The sequence below is a fragment of the Capricornis sumatraensis genome, chromosome 7, assembly GCF_032405125.1.
Source record: "Capricornis sumatraensis isolate serow.1 chromosome 7, serow.2, whole genome shotgun sequence".
In the NCBI taxonomy this organism is placed as follows: Eukaryota; Metazoa; Chordata; class Mammalia; order Artiodactyla; family Bovidae; genus Capricornis; species Capricornis sumatraensis.
Window position 1 is genome coordinate 24813476 of NC_091075.1, and position 23134 is coordinate 24836609.

General features: G+C 38.8%; 1 protein-coding gene across 1 annotated transcript in view; it reads left to right on the plus strand.

The window, feature by feature from the left end:
* MANBA (mannosidase beta) overlaps nt 1-23134 on the plus strand; it is a 117783-nt gene that overhangs the window by 47123 nt on the left and 47526 nt on the right. The window contains exons 8-11 of the mRNA XM_068975266.1: nt 6520-6671; nt 9743-9860; nt 11699-11785; nt 15274-15441. Coding sequence (XP_068831367.1) covers nt 6520-6671; nt 9743-9860; nt 11699-11785; nt 15274-15441 — 525 coding nt within the window. The remainder of the gene's footprint in view (nt 1-6519; nt 6672-9742; nt 9861-11698; nt 11786-15273; nt 15442-23134) is intronic.

Here is a 23134-nt window from a genome sequence, read left to right on the forward strand (position 1 = left end):
TGCAGGTTGGGAGGTGGAGGGAGAGATGAATAGGTAGAGCACAGAGGCTTTTTGGTACAGGGAAACCACTCTGTCTAACACCATAATAGTGATGGATACATGCATTATGCATTTGTCCAAACTCATAGAATGTACAACATTGTGAGTGAACCCTAATGTAAACTATAGACTTTGGGTGGTTATAAGGTATCAGTATGGGTTGATCAGTTGTAACAAATGTGCCACTGTGGTGGAGGATGTTGATAATGGGGGTAGATATTCATGTATGGGATCAGGGGATAAGCTTTGTGCCTTCCTCTCAATTTTGCTATGAGTCTTAAACTGTTCTGAAAAACTTAAGTCTTTTCTTAAAAACAAAACTTGCAATAGAGAAAAGTGTGAAATATGATGTGTAATATATAATATTTTGCTTGGTAAGTGCATATTTGGGTTCATATATGAAATGTTGGCTTCCCAGGTGACTCGTTGGATAAAGAATCTGCCTGCAATGCAGGAGACAAAAGAGACGTGGGTTTGATCCCTGGGTTAGAAAGATCCTTTGGAGAAGGGAATGGCAACCCACTCCAGGATTCTTGCCTTAAGAATCCCATGGACAGAGGAGCCGGGTGGACATGACTGAAGCGACTGAGTGCATATGAGAGAGATGTTCTATTAATTTTAATATCTTTAGAATTGAAATTTTTTTTTACTAGATAATTGTTTTAAAACTAAGGAATCAAAGTAAAACGTGACATCAGTGGTGGCAGTTTTTAAAAAACCCCAAAGTAACTTGGAATTCTTTTTGGTAGCACTCCAGATGCTCCATACAGAGATCAAATGTGTGAATTAATCAGATATGTCCATAGAGAAGGTGATAGAGTTGAAATAAAGAAGTAGTCTTCTATTTATGGAAAGACTGCTGCTGTACTCACAGGTATCTTAAAACACCTGGATCGTTTTTTATAAACCTCCGTCGTGGTTAGCTCCATAAGAGTACTTGCATGTGTGGCCAGTATCAACAGTGGAGTTCATACAAAAATCAAGGAGATTAATCCCAAAGTTTACTTCTGCCTCCTGAAAATCATTCTTTGCAACTTGCAGAATTGGATCTTTTGGAAAAATTGGCTCTTTTATTAAAAAAATTACTAATTTTTGTCTGTGCTGGGTCTTCATTGCCGCATCGGCTTTTCTCAAGTCCTCACAAACAGGGACTCCTCTCTAGCTGCAGGGCGTGGGCTCCTGATTGTGGTGGCTTCTCCTGTTGGGGAGCACGGGCTCTAGGGTACGCAGGCTGCAGTAGTTGTGGCTTGCAGGCTCTAGAGCACCGGTTCAGTCGTTGTGGCTCACAGGCTTAGTTGCTTTGAGGCATGGGGGATCTTCCTGGACCAAAACCCATGTCTCCTGCATTGGCAGGTGGAGTCTTTACCACTGAGCCATCAGGAAAGCCCAGAAATATCTCTTCATCTGTGAATTTTTCTGGAAATTTGGAAAACTTTTATTCATTCTTTTTAATCTCAATGCATCATTGACAAAAGCTGCAGAAAGTCTTTCCTCGACAAAAAGAATGCTCGTTATGAAGCTAGGGCACCAGAAGGCTGAATTTTGAAAAGTTAATCTCGGCTTTAAAGTCCCATGTGAGTCAAAGAAAATGTGGACATGTATGAATCAGCTCATTTGTGTCCTCTGCTAAGTGTGGCTTTTCTCTTCTGAATTTTTTTCTGTCCTTAGTGTAGAATTTTAGATGATGTTAATCAGATACAAATATATATGCTTTAAACAATGTACGGTGAAATTCCAAGCTTTTAAAACTCTTAAAAAATTTGAAGGCTATTTTGCAAAAACAAACTGAAGAAATGAACATTTACATAGGAAAAGAAAACTCCCAAATTTGAAGAGGAGTGCCAGGAGAAGCAACAAGAAATGCTGATCTTACATTGCCTGAAGAAATCAAAATAGTGAGGTTGACTGTCCCAATCATTTTCACCAAGAACTGGAGCCTTGTTTGAGCTGCATGAAGTACTAAGCAACATGGATAGACATAGAGATTATCATACTAAATGAAGTAAGTCAGAAAGACAAATACCATGCGATATCACTTGTATGTGGAATCTTAAATGTGATGCAAATGAACTTATCTATGAAACAGACTGACTGCATCAGTGAGTAGCTTTTTTCATTCCAGTAGTATTCCATATTGTATATATACCACATCCACTGTGTCCATTTCTCTGCTGGACATTTAGGTTGTTTCTCTATCTTGGCTATTGTGAATAGTGCTGTTAGGAATGCAGAGTTGCATGTATCGTTTTGAATTATAGTTTTATTTGGATATATCACTAGGAATGGGATTGCTGGAGCATATGGCAACTCTATACTATTTTCCATAGTGACTGCATCAACTTACTCTCCCACCGACAGTGTAGGAGAGTTCCCTTTCCCCATACCCTCTCTAGCATTTGTTATTTTTAGACTTTTTAACAATGACCATTCTGACTGACATGAGGTGTTATCTTATTGTAGTTTTGATTTGCACTTCTCTAATAATTAGCACCGTTGAGCATCTTTTCCTGTGCCTGTTGGCCATCTGTATCTGTTCTTTGGAGAAATGCCTATTTAGGTCTTCTGGCTATCTTTTGATTGGGTTACTTGGTTTTTTAATTTTGAGCTGCATGAAGTACTAAGTGAAGTTGCTCAGTGTGTCTGACTCTTTGCGACCCCACGGACTGTAGCCTACCAGGCTCCTCTGTCCATGGGATTTTCCAGGCAAGAGTACTGAAGTGGGTTGCCATTTCTTTTTCTAGGGGATCTTCCCAACCCAGGGATTGAACCCAGGTCTCCTGCATTGCAGGCTGACGCTTTACCGTCGAGCTACCAGGGAAGCCCTGGAAGCCTGAGCTGTTGGTAAATTTTGGAGATTAATCCTTTGTCAGTCACATGATTTGCAAACATTTTTTCCCCCCCAGTCCATAGGTTCTTTTTGTTTTGTTTATGTTTGTGGTTTCCTTTGCTATGCAAAAAGTTGTAAATTTGATTATATCCCATTTGTTTATTTTAGCTTTTATTTCTATTGCCTTGGGAGACCAGCCTAAGAGAATTTTGGTATGATTTGTGTCAAAGGATGTTTTGCCTGTGTTCTCTGCTAGGAATTTTATGGTGTTAGGTCTTCTGTTTAGATCTTTAAGCCATTTTGAGTTTATTTTTGTGTATTGTGCCAGGGTGTGTTCTAACTTCACTGGTTTACGGGCACTGATTTACAGCTTTCCCAGCACCACTTGCTGAAGAGACTTTTTCCCATTGTATATTCTTGCCTTTTTTGTCAAAGAGTAACTGACCATGGGCGCGTGAGTTTATTTCTGGGCTTGCGTTGTGATGGGTCTTTTATGCATGTATGATATTGTAATATAATGCATGGGTTATTTGAAAAATGTTGATGTCTGGAGATTTTTAAATGTTTCCAGATGTTAAATCATTTCAATATATAAAATCACATTCACATTTGTTAATATCTCAGTCAATAACTTCTGAAATGTTTTCAAGTATTGGGAAGTTCTCAAGCTCTTGGTAGGGGGTACAAGTTTTCCTAAATCCTAATTTTTAACTATTGTTTGCCTTGAAATGACAAGGCTCAGATAGTCATTTTCAAGAAAATGTCTAGCAAGTCACCAATCTGAATAAACGTAGTTTGTCTGGTGGTTCTTTCAAGTTAAAATAAAGCTTTATGAACCAGATGGCTAATTCAGCTTACAACTCAAACTGCGGCCCAGATGCTTTTCCTCAAGACATCCATCCTGCATGATGCTTTATACATAGTTCCCATTTCATCTTTTCATCACACAGACTACTACAATGATGTGTATTCAAGATTGGGATTTAATAGAATTAATGATTTTTTGTTGCTGTATCAAGGACGTCCTTAAGTGAAACTGGCTTCTCCCACCAATAAATGCATGAAGGTGAGGAATATGACTACCAGCCCAAACTGGAGACACTGCCTTGATTTCTGCCAAGGCACCAGCAATGTTACCCTCTGTAAAACCCTCTTAGCTAGCACGTGTGCTTCTCTAGCAAATGCAGTGTGATAACCAATCTGATGAGATGTACTAGTGGCTTTTTTCATTTCTAGTTTGTTTATGTCATATTATAATATTTTTCAGTGTAGTAAAGAATGTATTAGCCTTTAGAAGAGCTTATCGCTTCTAAGTTTAAAATATTCAATTTCTTTTTCTTTATACTTAGATTGATTGGTCTCAAACTGATACTACAATGTAACTGGCACCATAAATATTATTATTATTTAAATGTTCTGTTGCATAATATGTGCATGCTAAGTCGCTTCAGTTGTGTCCAGCTCTTTGCAGCTCCATGGACTGTAGCCTGCCAAGCTCTTCTGTCCATGGAGTTCTCCAGCCAAGAGTACTGGAGTGGGTTGCCATTTCCTTCTCCAATTGCATAATGCACTGTAAGATAAATTATTAACATCTATAAAGTTGAAGGGAATATGGCTTTCATCACAATCTCGTTTCTTATTTATTATTTTTCCCAGTTTCCTTGGAGTAGATTCCTTCCTTACTTGAGTCAGAAGACTCTCTGATATGTCAGTTTTATTTTTTCCAGCACTTTTAAATGTAGACAGTGTGGTAGTAGGTGAGAATGTTAATCTTCTAGTCCCGTTTTAAGACAATAATTTAAGATAAAAATTAGGAAAAACATTATAAATAAGTTTTATTTTAGAATGAGATGAAATATCATTAAATGAGTCTCAAAAATCAAAATTTCTTTTTATTTGAAAATTTAAAAATTATTACTTGAACAAGTTAACAAAAGGTACCTCGTCCTTTTGTGTTTCTGTATAAGTTGCAGGGAAAACTTTGGCTTTAAAAATAAGAAATTATTGAACAGTAATGAGGCTACAGAGATTATAGCAGGAATAACCACCAACTGCTGGTAAGAGCAGAGTAGTACTGAGAACACATTGAGCTAATCTCTGAAAACGCACCTCTTTATACCCTCAACCTCTGCTATAGAACACACCAGAATACACAAACACGCATTCCATTAGCTGTCAGAATGATGTCGTCACACATTTTGTAGCTTCTGGGAAATTCCACTGTCCCCTCAAAAGAGTAAGAGTGAAAAAGGCACATAATGTTTTAGCTTTACTGTGAAGAAGATAGTTTTGAACTCAGAGATCACCTTGAAAGATTCCCAGGGATCCCGTATGGTCCCCTGCTGCTGCTGCTGAGTTGCTTCAGTCGTGTCCAACTCTGTGCAACCCCCATAGATGGCAGCCCACCAGGATCCCCCGTCCCTGGGATTCTCCAGGCAAGAACACTGGAGTGGGTTGCCAGTTCCTTAGTCACACTTAAATAACTGTTGTTCTAGATGTTTGAAACTACCATCAAGATGTTTTAAAGTTACCTCTGAAAATAACCATTTTTTAAAAGAACATCTTTGCATCCTAAAACAGATGTGGTAATTCTATGTCAAGATCATCCTCATCAAGGCCTTGTTCTGTGTCTTCTTAGAAAGTTAACTCTAGTATCTTTTGTTATGTCATATTAATTAGGGTAAGCGTCAGCAAGTGGAAGAACAGTGGGCACTTTTACCACATGAAATAAGCTGATCTATTAATTATTTTTAGTTAGAGAAGAAATGCATAATCTTTGTTTTCAAGATGAGGTTTTACTGGTATGGAACTATCTCCCGCATTCCTTGATCCAGTTTATGGCTGGAAAGAATGAAGATTTGGATAAGAATGCAATATTTTCTAGTTTGCTGCTCATGCTTAACTGTGGAGAAACCTGGCTGGACTGTCTCTGGGACAAAGATCTTAGCTGCTTCTCATGCAGCAATGATAACTGGACTTTGTGCTTCTGTCCCTTCTTCCAGTTGCAACATCACTTACATTTCCAGCCTCTCTACTTGTGCTCTCTCAGACACTGAGTTTGATGGATAATTAGTTAGGATTAAATTGTCCATTAAACAAAATGGTTTTTATAATATTGTGCTCCAAAGATGGAAAATTGTTAAATAATGAAATATCTTGTGCTGTCTTTCTTTGATTCTAAGGTGCACATTTTGGCAGATTTTATCAGCACTGAAATGAGAATGTGCTTTTCAAAGGTGTATCTGCTTAACTGATGAATTTTCTCCCCCACTTTTGTGAAGTAGTATCAATTTTTCTTTTAATTTTGAAATGTTATCTCAAATATATATTTTTTGAAGTTATTGCAAATGCTACTTCATGGGAAAGACTACAATATATTTTCACTCTTTAATGATTTTTGTGTTTTTCTTTTCAAAGATAAATAACAGAATCTGGCAATAATTTATATATATTTTTTCTTAAAAATGCTCTTTCACATTAAGTGCTTCAAACGGATAGAAAATTAACACTAAATTATGTTCATATAAACTGCTCGGAAATTTACTTTAAAAAAAAACTCATTTTTTTAAGGCTATAGTAAATAATATAGTTTGGTTTTGGCATATGCTTATGTTTTAAATTTTATATTCATTATTTAATTCTGTTAACAATAGGTTTATTTTAGGACAGTGGAACTTGTAGAAGAACCCATACAAAATTCTCCTGGTCTGAGTTTCTACTTCAAAATTAATGGACTGCCCATATTTCTGAAAGGCTCGAATTGGATCCCTGCAGATTCATTCCAGGATAGAGTAACCTCTGACATGTAAGTTATCATCTTTTATTTCTTGTTCCTCTTATTATTATCAATCCCACAGAGCTTAAGAGCTACTCATTTTAATTTTTTTTGTTGTTGTTCGGGTGGAAGGAACCAAGAGGTAACACATAATTCTAGGATGATGAAAACTCTAGAATGGAAAAAATTTTTAAGTCATTTCATTCTTATGAGCTATAGGCCATCTTACAGCTAAACTATTTGAGACTGCAGAAACTATCTAATTTTTATAAATTGTTTGTAGAGGAACAAGAAAATGGCTATGTGCATCTTGGATAGTTAGCCTCTGTAAAAAAAAAATGATTAATGTTGACTTAAAAAAATTTTTTTTAAGAATACCGTGGGGTTTTTTTGTTTGTTTGTTTGTTTGGTATGCTTTACCCAAAAAATGGTAAAAAAGGTAAATTTGGTAATGCAGTGCTTTAACAAAACTATTTACTTCTTAATGCTAAGATATTTACACATTCTTCACGTTTATTATACTTTAATGAAAAGAACTAAAGAAATCTTCAAAGCATTTTTCTGAAGCTCTGAGAATAGAAGTTAACAAGAAAATATTTCCTGATTAGATTTATAAACTGCAATCTTTGTAATAGTAAAAATAAGCTTTGTTAGGTGAAAATAAACACATTTCAGTTCACTTCAGTTTAGTCGCTGGGTCGTGTCTGACTCTGTGACCCCTGGACTGCAGCACGCCAGGCCTCCCTGTCCATCACCAACTTCCAGAGTCCACCCAAACTCATGTCCATTGAGCCGGTGATGCCATCCAGCCATCTCATCCTGTGTCGTCCCCTTCTCCTCCTGCCCTCAATCTTTCCCAGCATCAGGGTCTTTTCCAATGAGTCAGCTCTTCGCATCAGGTGGCCAAAGTGTTGGAGTTTCAGCTTCAGCATCAGTCCTTCCAATGACCACCCAGGACTGGTCTCCTTTAGAATGGACTGGTTGGATCTTGCAGTCCAAGGGACTCTCAAGAGTCTTCTCCAACACCACAGTTCAAAACCATCAATTCTTCGGTGCTCAGCTTTCTTTATAGTCCAACTCTCACATCCATACATGACTACTAGAAAAACCATAGCCTTGACTAGCTGGACCTTTGTTGGCAAAGTAATGTCTCTGTTTTTTAATATGCTATCTAGGTTGGTCATAACTTTCCTTCCAAGAGTAAGGATCTTTTAATTTCATGGCTGCAATCACATCTGCAGTGATTTTGAAGTAAAGTGAAGTCACTCAGTCGTGTTTGACTCTTTGCGACCCCATGGACTGTAGCCTACCAGGCTCCTCCATCCATGGGATTTTCCAGGCAAGAGTACTGGAGCGAGTTGCCATTTCTTTCTCCAGAGGATCTTACCGACCCAGGGATTGAACCCAGGTCTCCCGCATTGTAGGCAGACGCTTTACTGTCTGAGCCACAAGGGAAGTCCTTGTGATTTTAGAGCCCCCCAAAATAAAGTCTGCCACTGTTTCCACTGTTTTCCCATCTATTTGCCATGAATTGATGGACTTACTTATATTATACAAATATGCATTGAGGTATATTATGTTTAGAATGTAGATGTGGTTGGTATATGTAAACTCTAATTTTGCCAAAAGTTGTATTTATAGTAATATCCTTTTACTTTAAAATGTGTAATATTTTTGAATTTCATATGAAAATAAAATCATTCTCCAGATAGGGCATGGAAAATTTGCTGTCTCCTGTCCACCCTGGTGGCTCAGATGCATTTACCTGCAATGCAAGAGGCCCAGGTTTGATCCCTGGGTTGGGAAGACCCCCTGGAGTGCATGCATGCTAAGTCGCTTCAGTCGCGTCCGACTCTTTGTGACCCCATGGACTGTAGTGCACCAGGCTCCTCTGTCCATGGAATTCTCCAGGCAAGAATACTGGAATGCCCTTCTCCAGAGGATCTTTCTAACCCAGGGATTGAACCCAGGGATTGTCTCTTTCATCTCCTGCATTGGCAGAGGGTTCTTTACCACTAGCACCACCTGAGAAGCTCTCCTGCAGTAGGAAATGGCAACCCACTTCAATATTCTTGCCTGGAGAATCCCATGGACAGAGGAGCCTGGTGGGTTACAGTCCATGGGGTTGCAAAGAGTCAGACACGACTGAGCGACTAACACTTTCACTCCGCTCCCGGTAGGTTTTGGTGGCGACTGTACAGCACAACCGTGTCAGTTAGTGAACCTGCCATGGGCGTCTTTGCTAGGAGCACAGTGCTCTGGGCCCATGGTCTTCCTGTTATTGGACTTTTTCCTTCCCTTCTGGGTGCTGTTCTGGAAATGGAAGGTACATGCTGTCAAGGTGGATGCAAATTTCTCAGCTTTCCTGAAGGTGATGTAAATAGGAATTAGAGCAGGAAGGAAATTTACTAGATAAGCGGGTACTGGACTGGAGGAATTGTTTAAAAAAAAAAAGATGAGGGTGAGCTAGAAACTAATATTCAAACTCTGATTTTTGTCTTACAGTTTGAAATGGTTATATAAAATGAACACATAGTTTCTAAGGTTTACAACAGGAATAACTTTAAGACAAAAATTTAATTTTAAAAAGTGTAATAGTGTGACTGAAAATTGAGAAGGCAGAGAAAAGATATCACTCGTAATTTTTCTACGTTTATTTTTATGTGGTTACAGTTAGAAAGTGAAGTGAAAGTGTTAGTCGCTCAGTCATGTCCAACTCATTGTGACCGCATGGACTGTAGCCTGCAGGAGCCTCTGTCCATGGAATTCTCCAGACAAGAATACTGGAGTGGGATGCCATTCCCTTCTCCAGGGTATCTTCCCAACCCAAGGATTAAACCTGGATGTCCTGCATTGTAAATGGATTCTCTACCATCTGAGCTATAAGGGAAGTCAATTACAATTACAGTTAATGTGTATATAATTTTGTCTCATTTTCTTCACAGTGCATTGTATCCAAACCATCATAATTAAAATGTGTTCTTCTAACAGTTATTTGAAATGTGTTTATCAACCACAGCATATTTCTTAAAATTTTGTTCTTTTTTTTTAATGTTCCCAAGATTTTAAATTAGCATTTGTTTTAAAAATTTTTTCTGTAGGTTACGGCTCCTTTTGCAGTCTGTTGTGGATGCTAACATGAATGCTCTCCGGGTTTGGGGAGGAGGAATTTATGAGCAGGATGAATTCTACGAACTCTGTGATGAACTAGGAATAATGGTACGTAGCTGACAGCTCACCATTTGGTTGATATGTTACCGTATCCTCAGTTTGACCTCCAGTGTTCTAAGTGGGTGATATTGCCCATCCCTTTGTTTTTTTGTTGTTGTGGTGTAGTTTACTTACAATATTGTGCTAGTTTCAGGTATACAACAAAGCGATTCAGTTATACATTTATATGTATATTCTTTTCCATTTCGGTTTATTACAGGATATTGAATAAAGTTCCCTTTGTTATGCAGTAGGTCCTTGTTATCTATTTGATATGTAATCGTTTGTATTTGCTAATCCTAAACTCCTAATTTATCCCTCCCCACCTCCTTCCCCTTTGATAACCATAAGTTTGTTTTCTATGTCTGTGTTTCACTTTCATAAATTCATTTGTGTCATACTTTAGATTCCACATATAAGTGGTATCATAGCCCATTCCTTCTTTTCTCAGAGTCAAGAATGATGTTCCACTTTTTTTTGGGGGGGGGGCAGAGAAATAAATGCCATCTAGCAAACCCAGAGCCATAATTGATAGCAAATATCATAATTATTTGATTATTTTAAAATAATAGACATTCTGCATATTGGTTATATCTAAGCATATATCTGTATTTTCTTTGTAACTCTCTTTGTGATAAGAGGTTAAGCATAGAAAGGAAAGTAAAATATTAAAAAATTTTAACTTTAAGGAGATCTAACAAGGCCTAGAGAAAAGAAAATGATTACATTTTAAAAGATGTGCTTAATACTGTCATTAAGTACCTCTGAACATAGTTTGCATTGGTGAGGGTTAAGCAAAGGAAATATGTTCTTTTAATTCGAGTCTTACAGTTCTAAAATATAAAGCACTTCATAGAAGAGTAGTAATTTTAATAATATTGATAATGCCGATGGTCATGATGTGTTAATATTCTGTAATATTCTGGACATTGTTCTCAGTGCTCTGCATTTATTATTTTATTTCATCTTCATGCCCACCATATGAGGTAATTACTGCTGTTCTCTATCCCCCTTTTACTGGCATGTGGAGAAGTTAACTTTCCCAAACTCACACAGTGGGTATATGGTGGAACTGAAGTTCTGACTCAGGCCAACAGATATGGCGCTGTGCTCTAAACCATGCTCCTTGTGGCCTCCCTGAAGGGTGCATCCTGAGTCCTGCCTGGTACTTTGCAACCTGTGGACTGTAGTCCACCAAGCTCCTCTGTCCATGGGATTCTCCAGGCAAGAATACTGGAGTATGCTGCAATTTCTTACTCCAGGGGATCCTCCCAACCCAGGGATCGAACCCATTTCTCTTACCATCTCCTGCATGAGCAGCTGAATTCTTTACCACTAGCGCCACCTGGGAAACCCAGTTGCACTTACGTGGTTTCCTCTCTAAAATGTCCATAAAGTGATCCTTGTGGCCATGAAAAGTTAATTCTTTGATTTTTTTTTTTTTTTAAAGTACGTTTCTTAACAGTCTGGGCCATTTCTCAAAACCAAATTCCTGGTGAAAATTAGAATGAATTAGAAATGAGGAGAGGTTGGGAGAAATGTTTACTGAATTTCATATTCTCCACAACACAAGCAGTATTTCCTTATTTGAATTCCTTTTTTTTTTTTTTTTTAACTTTTCTGCCCACCTAACATCTTCTCTTCTCAGGTTTCCCTACAGTTCTGGCAATTTTGTAAAGTGCCTTTCCTAGTGCGTCATGCCTTGTGCTGCTAAAATGGTCACACACATCAGGCTAAGTTGATTTTCATTTACATGAAAGATAATGCCCAAGGTTTAGGACAAAGAATTTCCTTCGGTGCAGTGAAATCTACGGAAGTACTGTATTGCCTCTCATTTGATTTGCTAGATTTGGCAGGATTTTATGTTTGCCTGTGCACTTTACCCAACCGATGAGGATTTCATGGACTCCGTGAGAGAAGAAGTCACTCACCAGGTATGTCATTACGTAACATTCCAAGAAGAAGTAAAGCCTTAAGTTTCAGTTTTGCCTTTTGTTAAACCTGTCCTTGTTTTTCTTGTTTTAAATTCCATTGAAGTATAACTGATTTACAATGCGGTGTTTAATTTCTTCTCTTTGTTTCTTTTTGTTCTCTTTATTAAATCCCATGGGGAAAAAAAATCAGCCAGGTGATTGGATGGAATCGCTCAAGGAGTCAGTCTCATGGTTCTAATTCCACTTACTGGTGGATGACTGTCAGATTTATTCCTGGCCCTGAGTTCTCTGCTGGATTCCTGGTTCTTATTATCCAGCTCCCTGCTTGGTACCCCTACCTGGAGGTGTAATAGGAATCTCAAATGCAACATGTCTAAACCAAACTTATATTACCTTCCCCAGACTTGCTTTTCTTGCTGGGTTCCCCACCTCAATAAATGGCAATACCAGTCTTTGAATTCCTCAGGCCAAAAATTTCGATTCTTAACTCCTTGATTTCTGTTGCATTCCACATATAAATACCTTATATTTATAGATCTATAAATGAAAAGAAATGATTGTGTCCTAACTCTATTCACTGAAAAATCTTAAAAACAGTGAACAGCCTAGTCAGATTGAGCATCCTTGTATTGAAATAGTCTTTCCAGCTGAGAGAAGGGTTCTTAGAGAAATGGCTGGTTCCAGGTCTGGAACAGGAGACATACTAGATAATGCTGGAATATTTTGGCATACAAATAACAAGGAAGCTATTAAAGAAATTTGAAAAGAACGTTGATGAGACTGAGCGACCAAAAGTGGGACAATTTGAAATTCAGTAAGGATAAGAATGTCAGTGGATCGAAATCCACTGAGTACGTTAAAACCTGTAAGTTCATTATTGGTGTCTGTGAATGTATATTTGTGGGGAAAACCAAAAGAAATGCAAAAAGTATTATGACACTCAAGTTAGTGGTTACTTTTGGAAGGAAAGAAGGACTAGGATTAGGAAGGGGTACGTGAGGGCGCCTGGGGTGTGGTGAAGTTTCCTTAGTCTGGATGATGTTGCAAGTGTGATTGCCTTATAATAATAATTCACTGTGTCATAGTTTGTTTTCTGTGTCTGTTTTTTCTTAAGTTTAGCCAGTGAGCATTGAATCATCCCTTACTCAGAGCCCTCTAGATACAGTTAAAGGTCCTCACCACGCTCTGTCTTGTCTCTGCCTGTCTCCCCAGCCTCGTTAGATACCATATTCCCCATACTTTCCCTGACCTGGAATGCCTTGCCTATTACCCTCCCCTGTGATAATCTCAATTGTTCTTTTTCTGACTCGTCTTACCTTGGGCATGACTCTCTGGGAAGAAACTTTCTATGTCTGCAAGTCTAGGTTAGGTCATTTTCCCTTTGTGACACATCACACTTGAAATTACTTGTTCAATGTTTTGTCACTCCATCAAGGTTGTAATCTCCCTGAGGCTTAGGGCAAGTTCCCCCATGGCCCAGCTGTATTATTCATCCAATGTATAGGTGGATGGATGAATGAATAACTTTTAAAATATTAATTGTAGTTATGTAGGTTGTAAACATTTCAGTTTTATTTTTAATTTTCTTTCACACAATTAAAATATATCTAAGCGTTTTCAGTTCTTTTATGTATTATTAAAGAGAACTTTTTGTGCAGCGTTTATTAAAATTTTAAAGTAAAGCTCACCATAAAATTCTAGGTCAGTTTGAAGGGTGTGTGCAGTATAGAGTCACTGAAGTTCTTTGTCTCTTCAGTATTTGTATTTTCATCAGTACCAAAAGCATGCCTGTCACAGTTGGTCATTGCCCTCTTTTGTCTGCATATGAAAAGTGAAAGTGAAAATTGCTCAGTTGTGTCTGACTCTTTGTGACCCCATGGACTATTCAGTCCATGGTATTCTCCAGGCCAGAATACTGGAGTGGGTAGCCTTTCCCTTCTCCCGGGGATCTTCTCAACCCAGGGATCGAACCCAGGTCTCTTGCATTTCAGGTGGATACTTTACCAGCTGAGCCACCAGGGAAGCCCGAGAATACTGGAGTGGGTAGCCCATCCCTTCTCCAGCAATCTTTCTGACTCAGGAATCGAACCGGGGTCTCCTGCATTGCAGGCAGATTCTTTACTAACTGAGCTATCAGGGAGGCTACCTTATAAACAGTATTTCCAGAGGCAAACAGGGAAATACTGTTTATAAGATTAGTTTAGAAAAAACACAAACTTTCATTTTTTAAATGATATATATCTCTTTAAGGTATTCTTAATACATCTCTATTTCACATGTGGATTACTTAGCATATTAAGTGGAGACCACAGTGAGAACATCATCCGAAACCCATCATGTAATCATCCATTCCAGTGCAAGAGAAGCTATGAATACCAATGAGGTTATATTGCTAAAACATGTTCCAAAAGAATTTCTCTTGACCATTGACTCACTCTGTTGTTCTCAAAGAGATTTAATTGCCCTCTTCTGCTTGGCTTATTTTCCAGTGGGTCAGAAGAACTGAATCCTTTCACCTCTAGGAAGGGCTGGCCTACAGTGAGCCCAGATCGTGAAGGGTTTTCAGATTCCTCAATTTCTTTTTCTGTATTTAGATATATTCAGTGACTTAACCTTAGTTGATTTCTTAAGACATTGCTGTTCATCCACTAAGTCACGTCCAACACTTTGCAACCCCATGGACTGCAGCATGCTAGACTTCCCTGTCCTTCACCGTCTCCCAGAGTTTGCTCAGACTCATGTACATTGAGTCAACGATACCATCCAGCCATCTCGTCCTCTGTCGTTCCCTTCTCCTCCTGCCCCCAATCCCTCCCAGCATCAGGGTCTTTTCCGATGAGTCAGCTCTTCCCATCAAGTGGCTACAGTCTTAAGATATGACATAGTTATTTCAGAGGACAGACTCTTGATGTCTTAGTCTTTTTTCCTTTAGAATGTTCATGTCTTTGCAAATTCCAGCATCTCTAGTGGGACTCACTTGCCTTGTAAAGCCCTCTCTGCCTGTCCTGATGGTTTTCTGATCTTGCTGCAGACTGTGTGGGACTTCGGTCCCTCTCTCAGCAGTAGTGCTTGTTCTGTCTTATTTGTTTCTTCCTCAAAAACTCCAACTTGCTTTTGAGAAACTAACCTCTGTAATGTAATGTCTCTTGCCCTTTGTATTTCTTAGAACCTTTTTGTGGTGAGTCAGATAATCATGAGTTGATTTATTTTTCTCTTTTAGTAACAGGGATTATATTTTCATCAGTTTTTATAAAAGAGAAGAAGAACCGTGTTTTATCAATGTTTATAAAATGCAGATAAAAAGAATGTCAGAGGTTTCTTAAAATGTCTTCCCACATGTAACATTACTGCTCATTTTCTGATAAGTTTTCTGACATGTAAAAATATACAGGCAGAAAGGCAATGGCTATAATTTTATGAATAATTATAACTTTGAGCCTTTTAATGTTGAGCATTTGAAAACTGCTTTATGTTTGCTTCAATTTTAGGTCCGGAGACTGAAATCTCATCCCTCCATCATCACATGGAGTGGGAATAATGAAAATGAAGCGGCACTAATGATGGGTTGGTATGATACAAAGCCCGGCTACTTGCATACCTACATCAAGGACTACGTGACACTGTACGTGAAAAACATCCGAATGATCGTCTTAGAAGTAAGTTCATGGACTTCCCTGGTGGTCCAATCATTAAGATTCCATGCTTCCAGTGCAGGGGCTGCATGTTGGATCCCTGGCCGGGGAGCTGAGATTCTATATGCCTCTCAGTGTGACCAAAAACAATTTTTAAAAAAGCAGTGGAGTCCCCAAACTCAGTGTAACACAGCTTAGTACATGTGTAGCACTCAATGATTCCTTCTGTGTCATCCCAGTAGGAACTGGGATGTTGGGGAGAAAGAACCGATACAATGCTGTGCTCATGCTTGCCGTGCTAGAAGTAATAAAATCTTCAAAGAAGAAAAAAGTTCAGACATAGCTCAGAGATACTGTGGATTTGGTTCCCTATACCACAATAAAGAGAGTGCTGCAGTAAACCTAGTCACATGAATTTCTGGTTTCCTAGTGCCTGTAAAAGTTATGTTCATACAGTGGTCTAGGAAGTGTGCCATAGCATTATGTCTTAAGAATCAATGTACAGAACTTAATAAAACAATACGTTCTTGGTAAAAAATGGTAACAATCACCTGGGCCTTCAGCAAGCTGTGATTTCTTTGCGGGTGGAGGGTCTTGCCTTGATGTTGATGACTGCCAGCTAATCAGGATGGTGGTTGCTGAAGATTGTGTGATTGTGGCAGTTTCTGAAAATGAGACAATCAAGTTTGCCACATCAATTGATTTCTGCCTTTTAGGAATTGTTTTTCCACAGCACATAAGGCTGTTTGATAGCATTTTACCCACAAGTAAAACTTTCAAAATTGGAATCAATCCTCTGAAACTCTGCCATTGCTTTATCATCTAAGCTTATGTGATATTCTAAATCCTTTGTTATCATTTCAGTTGTCTATATAGCATCTTCACTAGGAGTAGTTTCCATCTCAAGAAACCAACTTCTTTGCTCATCCATAGGAAGCAACTCCTTGTCCGCTTACGTTTTATCACAAGATTGAAGCCATTCCATCACATCCTGAGGCTCCACTTCTAATTCTGATTCTCTTGCTATTTCCACCACATCTGCAGTTCCTTCCTCCACTGAAGTCTTGAACCCAAGTCTTTCATGAGGGCTGGAATCAACTTCCTCCAAACTCTCATAGGAATGTTGACATTTTGACTTCTTCCCATGATTTGTATATGTTCTTTCATGTCATCTAGAATGATGAATCCTTTCCAGAAGGTTTTCAATTGAGTTTACCCAGATCTGTCTGAAGAATTTCCATCTCTAGCCTTACAGAGGGTATTTCCTAAATAAGAAGACCTGAAAGTCAAAATTACTTCTTGATCCATGGCTGCAGAATGATTGTTGTATTAGCAGGCATGAAGATAACACTAATCTCATTGCACATCTCCATCAGAGTGCTTGGGTGGCCAGGTGTGTTGTCAGTGAGTAGGAATCTTTCTTTCCTGGCAGTAGGCCTCAACAGTGGGCTTAACATATTCAGGAAACCATGTTGTACACAGATGTGCTATCATCCACACTTTGTTGTGCCGTTGATAGAGCACAGCATACAGTAGATTGAATGTCAGCCTAAAGGGACCTCAGATTTTTGGAATGGTAAGTGAGCATTGTGTGTTTGTGTGTGCGCGCGCAAGTGTGTGCTCAGTTGTGTCTGACCCTTTGTGACACTATGGACTGTAGCCCACCAGGCTCCTCTGTTCATGGAAATTTCCAGGCAGAATGCTGGAGTGGGTTGCCATTTCCTACTCCAGGGGATCTTCCCAACTTGCGACTCTTGTGTCTCCTGCATCGGCAGGCAGATTCTTTACCACTGCATCACCCATTGGTTTCAACTTAAAGCCACCAAGTACAGAAGCTCCCAACAAAAGAGTCGTCTTGTCTCTTGAAGCTTTGAAGCCAGCATTAACTTCTGCTCTCTAGCTGTTAAAGTCTCAGATGGCATTTCCTTCCAGTAGAAGGCTGTTTCATCTACCTTGAGCATTTGTTGTTTAATGTAGCCACTTTTTTAAATGATCTTAGCTAGATCTAGGTAACTTGCTGCAGCTTCTACATCAAGCACTTGTTGCCTCACTTTGCACTCTTATGTTATGGAAATGGCTCCTTTCCTTAAGTCTCACGAACCAACCTCTGCTGGCTTCAGGCTCTTCGTCTGCAGCTTCCTCACCTCTCTCACTCTCAGCCTTCATAGAATTGAAGAGAATTAGGGCCCAGCTCTGGAATAGGCTTTGGCTTAAGAGAGTATGTGGCTGTTTTGATCTATCCAGAACTTCTCCATATCAGCAATAAGACTGTTTCATTTTCTTATCATTCATGTTTTCACTGAAGTAGCACTTTTAATTTTCTTCAAGAAGTTTTCCTTTGCATTCACACCTTGGCTGGTGAATAGAAGTGAATAGGCCTCAGGTGAAAGAGGCCTGACTTTTGGCCTATCTTGGATTTTGACATGCCTTCCTCGCTAACTTGAATCATTTCTAGCTTTTGATTTAAAGGAGAGGCATGTTCTCTTGATTTCACTTGAACACTTACTTGGCCTAATTTCAATATTGTTGTGTCTCAGGGAACAGGGAGGCCTGAAGAGAATGGCTGGTTTCTTCAGTCCCTCATGGGGGAATGGCTGGCCAGTGGAGAGTCAGAACACCCACAACACTTAAGGATTATGTTTGCCATCACGTGGGTGGGGTTCGTGGCGTCCCAAAACAATTACAGTAATAACATCAAAGATGACTGATTGCAGATCACTATAACAAGCATAATAATAGTTTAAAAGTTGGAGTTATTGTATAAATTACCAAAAGGTGACACAGATACAAAATGGGCAGGTGCTGTTGGGAAATGGCACCGATAGACTTGCTGGAGGCACAGTTGCCCCAAACCTTCAATTGTAGTAAAAATGGGGGGCCTGTCCTGCCTTTTTAAAAAATTTATACACTTAAATATCCCATTAGATTTGCTTTGCCACTGAATGACTACCACAACAATTAGTAGATTAGCAATGGAAAATATAGAGAATCCCAATATTTGGTGGGAATGACAATTATAACACTGGCAGGGATATTTCAAGACATTCAAAATCTGAGACATGATATTGGTTTTCTAAGATATAATTTCTGTAAGCCTAAGGTCCTTGACTACTTACATACAGTCTAAGAAGAAATCTTCCTGTGAGCTTTAAAAGGAAAAAAATAAGACATAGAATGATCACATGTAACGTCACACAATTAACAAAACGTCCATGATAATAATCAGGAAAATCTGAATGAAAGATGTGATAATAGAACTTTTTGATGGATAGGATTTTTGAAAGTAGAAGAAATGATGCATTTGGAAATCACTTTATGATAAAGTGATTTGGCAGATATATATACAATATATCCTCTACCACCCTGTGTAATTTTAAGTTGGATCATTGTTTAATTCACTTTAAATGTGATGTACTGATGCTTATACACTAGTATTAAGGGCATTATAATTCTTTGAATGATGTTTAATTTTCAAAATAGCAAAAGAAATTTTTTTGACATATAAGGATGCAGTTACCCAGCATTTAATCTTCCCTTTTTTGTTGTCCAAGATGAGGACAAAGTAAAATCATAGAAAATAAAACCAAATGTTTGGAAACATTTAACAAATATTTGCAGATTTATATTCCAATATCTACTGTGTACTTTAAGGTTTTAAGGCCCTCACTGAGTTTCATGACACTTTCAAATAGTAATGTTCGGTCACATATAGAGATTCATATCCAACCAAGTTTGCTTTGATACAGAGGCCACGTAGGATGATGGAATTTTTCTAGAGATTTTGAGAGGGCATGGGTTTTCTGACTTAATTTGTAGGTAGATAGAGGAAATGTCTATTTATTGGCTACATTATTAAAGTAGGCTAATGTATTCTGTGATAACACAACAACCCCAAATTTCCATGGCTCAGAACAATGAAACTCAATTCTTCCATACGCTCCATGTCACTGGCAGAAAGGTTTTGCTTTTTATCACATAACATGAAATCCACTGTAGTTTTTAGTATATTTTCAGTATTTGCAACTATCATCGCTATCTATCTGAAATATACTGTATCTGTTAACACTGATTCCCGATTTCTGCTCCGCCTTCTCCCAGGCAAATGTTAATCTGCTTTCTTTCCCTATGGAGGTGCCTATTCTGGATGTTTTGTATAAGTAAAGTCACACAATAGGTAGTCTTTTGTGGCTGGCTCCTTTCACTTAGCAAAATATTTTAGTTTCATCCATGTTATAGCATGTATCAGTACTTCATTCCTTTTTTATTGTCAAATAGCATTTTATTATATGGGTATCCCATATTTGTTTATACATTAGTTGATGGGCATTTGTCTTATTTCCACTTGTTGGATATTTTAAAAAAATATTATTGACGTATAGTGGTTTACAATGTTGTGTTGATTTCTTCCGTGTATCAAGACAACTCAGTTATATCTATATGACTTTTCATATTCTCTTCCATATGGATTGTCATAGGGCCTTGAATACAATTCTCAGGTTATGCAGTAGGACATTATTGTTTATCCAGCCTATCTATAATAGTTTGCTAATCTCAGACTCCTGTTCCTTTCCTCGCCTACCTCCCCTCCCGCTTGGCAACCACAAGTCTACTCTCTATATCTGTGAGTCTGTTTCTGTTTCATAGATATATCCATTTGTATTTTAGATTCCTCATATTAGTGATATAATGATATTTGTTTCTCTCTTTCTGACTTACTCCATTTAGTATGATAACCTCTAGGTTCCTAGTAAAAATGGTGTGCCTGTCATGCTTTTTTAAAAAATTGTTTACTTATTATTGGCTGTGCTGGGTCTTTGCTGTGCGGGCTTTCTCTAGTTGTGGAAAGTGGGGGCTACTCTTCCTTGGGGTGCACAGGTTTCTCAGTGTGGTGCTTCTTTTGTTGCTGAGCACATGATCTAGGGCATGTGGGCTCAGCATTTGCGACCCTCAGGCTCTAGACCACAGGCTTAGTACTCGTGGTGCACAGGCTTAGTTGCTCCGAGGTAGGTAAGATCTTCCCAGATCAGGGATGAAACCCATGTCCCTCACACTAGCAGACAGGCGCTCCACCATTGAGCCATTAGGGAAGCACTGTCATGCTTTTTAATGAAGTAGAATTTTAAGAATCTGTTTTAAAAACGCAACAGTTTGAATATTGATGTGTATTTTTCTGTACTTTTTTTTTTTAGTGCAGCCTGGTAATGCTGCAACATATGAAAGGATTCATGAATTGACTTCTTTGAGAATTAACCTGTCCGTGAAACTTACCACATGTACACCAATATTGCACTTTAATCACAGGCTGTCATGAACTCTTTGGAGCCTATTCATGGATCCCCAAAGCTGAGAATGTCTGCATTAGATGACTTATTGACACACTGCTTCTTTCCCTCCCCCCGCCTTTTAGTTCTTTAAGGTACTAATATAGTGACTGTGCATGTGCGAAGTTACCTCAGTCGTGTCCAACTCTTTGGGACCCTGTGGACTGTAGCCCACCAGGCTCCTCTGTCCATGGGATTCTCTAGGCAAGAGTACTGGAATGGGTTTCCATGCCTTCCTCCAGGGGATCTTCCCGACCCAGGGGTCAAAGCTGCATCTCTCATGTCTCCTGCATTAGCAGGCAGTTTCTTTACCAATAGTGCTACCTGGGAAGCCCCAATATAGTGACTACTGTGAATTAATTTTCTAATGATAAGCTAGTCATAATTTAAGCTCTATTTAGTTATAATACCTTGTTCTTTTTCCCTGCTGAATTTGATTTGCTAAGATTTTGGTAGGATTTTATAATTTATATTCCCAAGTAAAATTGGTCCCTGATAGCTCAGTGAGTAAAGAATCTGCCTGCAATGCAGGAGACACAAGAGATGCAGGTTCAATCCCTGGGTCGGGAAGATGCACTGGAGAAGGAAATGGCAACCCACTCCAGTATTCTTGCCTGGAAAACCACATGGTCAGAGGAGCCTGGAAGTTTACAGTCCAAGGGGTCACGAAGAGTCAGGCACAACTGAGCAATTAAACTACCACCTGTTGCCCAGGAGTAGAATTGGGTTAACTCATTCCTAGAGCAGCCAAATTTGTTTTTCAAAATTGAATCAAGTAGATGAGGTTCACAAAGAAAGACGAGGGGACTGTAGTAATAGGAGAATGGATGTTGGGTCTCATAACATTTATATTCAGTATTAAAAATGTTATCTAAACATAATTATTCAGTTCCATTCAGTTGCTCAGTCATGTCTGACTCTTTGCAACCTCATGAGCTGCAGCATGCCAGGCCTCCCTGTCCAACACCAACTGCCGGAGTCCACCCAAACTCATGTCCATTGAGCCGGTGAGGCCATCCAGCCATCTCATCCTCTGTCGTCCCCTTCTCCTCCTACCCCCAATCGCTCCCAGCATCAGGGTCTTTTCCAATGAGTCAACTGTTTGCATGAGGTGGCCGAAATATTGGAATTTCAGCTTTAGCATCATACCTTCCAAAGAACACCCAGGACTGATCTCCTTTAGAATGGACTGGTTGGATCTCCTTGCAGTCCAAGGGACTCTCAAGACTCTTCTCCAAGACCACAGTTCAAAACCATCAATTCTTCGGTGCTCAGCTTTCTTTACAGTCCAACTCTCACATCCATACATGACCACTGGAAAAACCATAGCCTTGACTAGCTGGACCTTTGTTGGCAAAGTAATGTCTCTGCTTTTCAACATGCTGTCTAGGTTGGTCATAACTTTTCTTCCAAGGAGTAAGCGTCTTTTAATTTCATGGCTAGCTCTAGTAATTTTCTGGTGGAGTCTTTAGGGTTTTCTATGTAGAGGATCATGTCATCTCCAAACAGTGAGAGTTTTACTTCTTTTCCAATCTGGATTCCTTTATTTCTTTCTCTTCTTGATTGCTGTGGGTAAAACTTGAAAATCTACGTTGAATAGTAGTGGTGAGAGTGGGCATCCTTGTCTTGTTCCTGACTTCAATGACCTACTTCTATGCCTACTTCTTGGAGGATTTTTACCATAAATGGATGTTGAATTTTGTCAAAGGCTTTCTCTGCATCTGTTGAGATAATCATATGGTTTTTATCTTTCAATTTGTTAATGTGGTGTGTCACACTGATTGATTTGCAAATATTGAAGAATCCTTGTATCCCTGGGATAAAGCCCACTTGGTCATGATGTATGATCTTTTTAATATGTTGTTGGATTCTGTTTGTTGAAATTTTGTTAAGGACTTTTTCATCTATGTTCATCAGTGATATTGGCCTGTAGTTTTCTTTTTTTGTGGCTTCTTTGTCTGGTTTTGGTATTAGGGTGATGGTGGCCTCATAGGATGAGTTTGGAAGTTTACCTTCCTCTGCAATTTTCTGGAAGAGTTTGAGTAGGATAGGTGTTAGCTCTTCTCTAAACTTTTGGTAGAATTCAGCTGTGAAGCCATCTGGTCCTGGGCTTTTGTTTGTTGGAAGATTTCTGATTACAGTTTCAATTTCCATGCTTGTGATCCATCTGTTAAAATTTTCTATTTCTTCCTGGTTCAGTTTTGGAAAGTTATACTTTTCTAAGAATTTGTCCATTTCTTCCAAGTTGTCCATTTTATTGGCATATAGTTACTAATAGTAGTCTCTTAGGATCCTTTGTATTTCTGTGTTGTCTGTTGTGAGTTCTCCATTTTCCTTTCTAATTTTGTTGATTTGATTCTTCTCCCTTTTTTTCTTGATGAATCTGCCTAATGGTT